A 6,812-nucleotide genomic window follows, 5' to 3' on the forward strand; every position below is an offset into this window, starting at 1 on the left:
AGGTAATGTTCCAGAAAAGTTCTGAGAAGTTAAAATACTCTAACAAAATAGGAAAAATAGTATTTTTTTACGTCAAAAGAAGCTTTAAGCTCGCAAATGCTCTCCACGGATAGTAAAAATCTTTCAACAACTGAAAACGAAATTAACTTATATTAAAAACTAAATGTTTACAATAAATATTTTTTCACTTTTTTAATAAATGCCCATCTCAAAATCAAACCAAATGAAAAAAAAAAAAATTCCTGCTAAAAATACATACGATTTAAATAAATACACAACTTACTTAAAACGATTAAAAGTAATAACTGTAATGCTTAAACGATCAAATTCAAAACCATCTTACTTTTATTTTTGTTTGTTTAATTCCATGAGCTAAGTCTCAAATATCACAAAAAATACTATAACTGAACATTTGTATAAATTTTTTAAGGAGGTAACATCAAAATTCTATTATAGTTTTTCCAAGAACAGGCTTCTTTTTATTAAATCCCTGATTCATCTCTTTTGAAACTTCAAAACTTATTTCAAGATTGCAGTTTTCCGTCTGTCGTTGCCGAATTGGCACTTGAGCAAGCAAAGAACTGAAATGCGGATTCCTTGCAAATGTAAATTCATATTTTGTACCTCCAATTAAAAAGAATAACAATTAAGACCAATAATAATTAAATCACACTGCAATATATATACATATATATATGCTTTTGATATAACATATTTGTTGACACGACCTGGTGGTGCACCTGTACTTATTTGCACTCTATTTAAATTTAGATGAGTATCTAATGAGTTTTTAAAAGTATTCGTATCTCTTACCTCACCAATCCTTGAGTAAGCTGCAGTTTAAAGGAAAGAAAATATTTTCCGATTTAAAAAAAAAAAAGTTTGAATTGGGTTTCTCTTTTCAGATGAAAGGAAATTATGGTCATATTGACTATGTAAACAAACAAAAAAAAAAAAAAAAAAAAAAAAGAGAAACACAACTGGTAGCAATCATTTTCTGTACAAATCCAAAAGCCCCCTTCACAAAGTAATTTTCTTGTTTGCATACAAATGCAATAAAACATATATAGTAAAATGCATTCTAAAAGGTTATCTTTTTTGTTTCTCAGTCATTTTACAAAGCAGTAATTAAAAACAAATAGTGATATAAATAAAGTAATATTTTCTGGGTAAGTGTGCCAAAAAGTGAATATCAATTACAAAGGAGTGTTTGGAGAAGAGGACGTTTGTTAAATATGTTAGCTAGCGTTGATAAAGCAAGTTATAATTACAAATAATTTACAGACTTCTCTCAATTTTGTAAAATAACTATTATTAAACACTGAAAACCAGATAATAGCCCATAGTATTAACAAATTTTACCACTCAAGATTTTAATTTACATTTAATAAAATGTTAAATTACAATAACATCTCAGAAATTCGAAGATAAAGCCTGTTCTTAAATCAATGAGATTTGAGATGTATTGAATTAAAAACAAAAAATATCTTCAATAAAATCTGAGTTCGAAAAAGAAACTTTCTCTCAAAAGACTTGCAGAAATAAAATTTCGAAATTTCAGCATCTATATTCACACAGAAACATCTCAGCAGCATTCTATTTATAAAAATGTATTTTCCTTATCTAAAAATGTATTTTGTGTTTGATAGAAGAAAACTATCTTAATTCGAGTACATGAAAAGCACGCGATATAGATTAAACGATGAATAATTATAAATGGTTTTACTAAGTTGGGTAAAAATTATAATACTTTGTACTGAAATATTATATATACATATATATCATTATTATTTATTTATTAGCATACAATCATTTTAATTGAGTTGAAAAAAGGTAACTTATTGCAAATAATTAATACTAAATCTTTCAAACTATGCACGCACACATTCGCGTGCACCTTTCGAATCATGAATTAATAGTATGTTTATTTATATATATATATACATTTTGAAGGCAGATTGCCGTTATAAAACTATTTATAAGGCGCAAAAAGGAATATGTAATTTCTCATTTCTTAAAAAAATCTGAAGTTATTTCTTTTTCCCTAAGTATCCTTATAATACTACAGTACATTTAAAACGTTCTAATAAATTTTTTTGAACATTTTACACTTGCAGCAATTACGACTTCAGTCTTTTAGGTCAGTTTGCGGAGGGAATAAATTGTTTATCATGCATTTTGGCTCTATTGTTTAAATATCGTTTTCCCGTTGGGTAAAAATTATAATACTTTGTACTGAAATATTATATATACATATATATCATTATTATTTATTTATTAGCATACAATCATTTTAATTGAGTTGAAAAAAGGTAACTTATTGCAAATAATTAATACTAAATCTTTCAAACTATGCACGCACACATTCGCGTGCACCTTTCGAATCATGAATTAATAGTATGTTTATTTATATATATATATACATTTTGAAGGCAGATTGCCGTTATAAAACTATTTATAAGGCGCAAAAAGGAATATGTAATTTCTCATTTCTTAAAAAAATCTGAAGTTATTTCTTTTTCCCTAAGTATCCTTATAATACTACAGTACATTTAAAACGTTCTAATAAATTTTTTTGAACATTTTACACTTGCAGCAATTACGACTTCAGTCTTTTAGGTCAGTTTGCGGAGGGAATAAATTGTTTATCATGCATTTTGGCTCTATTGTTTAAATATCGTTTTCCCGTTTTAATTTATTGAAGCTATACATTCCAGAATTTCAGATACAAAAAAATGCTAAAAAATTAGAAGTGATTATTAAAAATACTCTTATACGTAATGGAAATCTTTATAAGTACTTCACACCTGTTCTATTCCGCCTCGCCTCCACATTATATATGAGCAAACAAGGAACCAAAAAAGCCAGAAGCTTTAGAAAAATTTTTATGAATACTTACCTATAGTGATATAGTCACAAAACAATACAACATTCCTCTAATTTATGCTTAATATGAAATAATTAAAGATTTTTTTCCTTTCATAGTTGAAGTTAAGCTATACTTACTAGTTCTAAAATAAGATTTAAATGTTATAAATGGGCAAATATAGAGATGTTAGTTACCGTCACAATATAATTATTGACATCATTAGTTATTACTTAACGTGTCCTTATCAATAATCCTCCTACCAACAGAAAAGGGGCATATTCTGCAAAGTGAAGCGTTTAATTTATAGACAATATTAAAATAACTTCATAATGTATTTTGTGTTTGATAAAATGTATTTTGTGTTTGATAGAAGAAAACTATCTTAATTCGAGTACATGAAAAGCACGCGATATAGATTAAACGATGAATAATTATAAATGGTTTTACTAAGTTGGGTAAAAATTATAATACTTTGTACTGAAATATTATATATACATATATATCATTATTATTTATTTATTAGCATACAATCATTTTAATTGAGTTGAAAAAAGGTAACTTATTGCAAATAATTAATACTAAATCTTTCAAACTATGCACGCACACATTCGCGTGCACCTTTCGAATCATGAATTAATAGTATGTTTATTTATATATATATATACATTTTGAAGGCAGATTGCCGTTATAAAACTATTTATAAGGCGCAAAAAGGAATATGTAATTTCTCATTTCTTAAAAAAATCTGAAGTTATTTCTTTTTCCCTAAGTATCCTTATAATACTACAGTACATTTAAAACGTTCTAATAAATTTTTTTGAACATTTTACACTTGCAGCAATTACGACTTCAGTCTTTTAGGTCAGTTTGCGGAGGGAATAAATTGTTTATCATGCATTTTGGCTCTATTGTTTAAATATCGTTTTCCCGTTTTAATTTATTGAAGCTATACATTCCAGAATTTCAGATACAAAAAAATGCTAAAAAATTAGAAGTGATTATTAAAAATACTCTTATACGTAATGGAAATCTTTATAAGTACTTCACACCTGTTCTATTCCGCCTCGCCTCCACATTATATATGAGCAAACAAGGAACCAAAAAAGCCAGAAGCTTTAGAAAAATTTTTATGAATACTTACCTATAGTGATATAGTCACAAAACAATACAACATTCCTCTAATTTATGCTTAATATGAAATAATTAAAGATTTTTTTCCTTTCATAGTTGAAGTTAAGCTATACTTACTAGTTCTAAAATAAGATTTAAATGTTATAAATGGGCAAATATAGAGATGTTAGTTACCGTCACAATATAATTATTGACATCATTAGTTATTACTTAACGTGTCCTTATCAATAATCCTCCTACCAACAGAAAAGGGGCATATTCTGCAAAGTGAAGCGTTTAATTTATAGACAATATTAAAATAACTTCATAATGTTAAAAATGTTTTCCAGTAATTACTTTGTTGAAAGCACCATGTTAAAAGCAAAGACAAAAACTATATAAAAAATAAAGCTATATTACATACTATAAACAAATATGACTTCAACAAGAAATATATTTACACTTCATGAAAAAACAGTTCATTCAATTCAAAAGTTCATTCATTCAGATGAAATTGTTTTATGATAAAGTTCTGAAAAACAGTTAACTCTGCATGGAATATAAATATGCTTGAGAACAGATGACATGAAAGTCACAGTTTTAATGGACACTAGTTGCAGACAAAACTTTCATTTCAAAGGTTTTTAGGAAAAAGGTACATCACGCTTCTGTTAATGTCTTACTATCTTGTTAGTATAGCACGAAAAGCACCGGGAATTTACCCGAACACATTCACAACTGTGACTATTATCTAAACAATTGTCATTTTGTGTTGCAAACCATTTAATAGAAGTACATGATTTGGCGATTTGTAGATTGAAACTTCTTGGTGCTGGGAACAAAATTTGCTTTGCAAATTTTCCTGCTTAGTTTTTGATGTGTACAACCACACTCCTGTTGTTATGCCTACAACTAGGGACATGAATATCTTGAGGGTGAAAATTTCAACGTTAGGTCTATAAATTGAAGTAGCTGATTCCCATTGATCTTTAGTGGTAAATTCGTAAAAGTTAACAATAAGCACACAGGTTGTAGGAACAGTGTATAAAATCGCAAATATACCTACGCGAACCATAAGAACTTCCCATTTTTCTTCTATGGTTCTGATTTTAGTTCGTAGATTTTTGTTCTTGAAAATAGCAGAACCACAAGCTGTTAGGAATATAATCCCTACAGCCAAATAAGTGAAGGATGGCACTATCACAAATCGCAGCATAGCTTGACGATTGTGGTTACCAACGTAACAGGTACCAGTAAGTTCATCTGCATCAACATCACGCAATACTAATATGGAGATTGTTTTTATCGCTGGTAAAATCCATGCCAAAAGATGGAAGTATGTACCGAAGCGTTCCAGTATTTCTGTACTCCATCTAAGTCCAGCAGTCAAAAACCAACAAAGAGTGAGGATAACCCACCATATGGAGCTTGCCATTCCAAAGAAATACAACAAGGTGAAAACAACTGTGCAGTTTATGTTGTCAAGACCGCCTAGTATGAGAAGAGGCTCACCATAATACGTATCATGGTGACATGCCATATCATCCCTTCCACCGATAAGACGGATGAAGAAAGCAATACTATAGATGAAATAGCACCAACTAAGAATGACGATTATTCTTTCTGGATACCTAAATTGAGCACTGTCTGTGAAAAATTTAACTATCGTGAACAAAGTAGATATGAAGCACATGCAGGACCAAATAGCGACCCAGATTTTTGCAAATTCCTTATTTTCTTTCGAATAAAGAATATCGGCGTGACAAGCAGGCGCACAACGTCGTGTGCTGTTGATGTAATAATATCTGTCAGAAGAACGTAAGTGTTTACACATATTGCGACTTAAGCTGCGGATAGAGGCTACATTGTGTTGAGATCTGGGATGGCTAACAGAGTTCCCAGTTCCTTTTTGAATCCCTGGTCGTATGGGATTTCTATCACGAAAAGGAATATGTTTCCGTTCCTCATGCTCAGGACCTTCCATACACATATGCTTCTCGTTGTTTGTTGGAGGAAACTGACTACAATTAAGAACTGGAGGCCACTGAAATCCAAATTCAAGAAGCACTGGTTCACAGAGTTCTTGCACAGATTCACATAGGGGTCTACATGGTCCGATGGGTTGCGCTACTTTCTCGGTACACATTGGAACATATACCGAACACAGGAAAAATCTAAGTCTCGACGAACATCCATACTGGATCAAAGGTGTAAACGTCTCAAGCTGTGATTGAGCGTCTTGTTGCAATTCGTGTCCTGCAAAGTTCGGCATTCCAGTGACATTATATCCAGTATCTTTGCAAAGATCAGTTCGAATCGGTTCACATGTTCTGGTAATTTCAATATCCGCAGTACAAAGTACTGCTAAGATTTGGAACAGTATAAATGAAAGCGTTAGAAGCAGCATTATCATTCAGTATCAGAGTTCCTAGTTGCTCACAAGTTAGAGCGCATCTAAATTCTTAACGAGCTGGGCAGTTCTATTTATTTGCTAACATTCTAAGCCGCGATCCTGCAGCGGACTGGCAACCGCTTGGACGAACTACAAACATTTATCTTCCCGTTGAACAAACATTCATGCCACTCGTCGAGCTACTGCTCCCCGCCAGGGTTACAAGCATCAGAAGGACGAAATGTTTCTCGCCAATCGCGCCAATCATTTTCCCAGTCCATAGCGGCAAGCGAATGCGGGCGGGAAATTTTGACAGCTCCCTCATGTCGAATCTTTTTCAACTTCTCTTAGCAGTTTCTACATCGCGTTTATCAGTTCAATGCCGACTGATAATGCGTTAATAACTGCAGCACTGAGGTGTCTCATTTAATTGTAGCCTTT

At 31.1% G+C, this 6,812-nt stretch overlaps 1 protein-coding gene across 1 annotated transcript; it reads right to left on the reverse strand.

The window, feature by feature from the left end:
* Positions 1-4,378: 4,378 nt before the first annotated feature.
* On the reverse strand, positions 4,379-6,553 carry LOC118181666 (frizzled-4-like). The gene has a single exon (XM_035350844.2). It carries the CDS (start codon positions 6,390-6,392, stop codon positions 4,731-4,733), a length of 1,662 nt encoding a protein of 553 aa, XP_035206735.1. The 5' UTR covers positions 6,393-6,553; the 3' UTR covers positions 4,379-4,730.
* Positions 6,554-6,812: the final 259 nt, after the last annotated feature.

Source organism: Stegodyphus dumicola, chromosome X1, assembly GCF_044657685.1.
Source record: "Stegodyphus dumicola isolate Sdum_Otavi_A_Nest chromosome X1, ASM4465768v1".
Classification (NCBI taxonomy): domain Eukaryota; kingdom Metazoa; phylum Arthropoda; class Arachnida; order Araneae; family Eresidae; genus Stegodyphus; species Stegodyphus dumicola.

What these genes read in the sequence shown, in the direction of transcription:
- LOC118181666 (XM_035350844.2), bottom strand. Translation starts at nt 6,392, where the DNA reads ATGATAATGCTGCTTCTAACGCTTTCATTTATACTGTTCCAAATCTTA.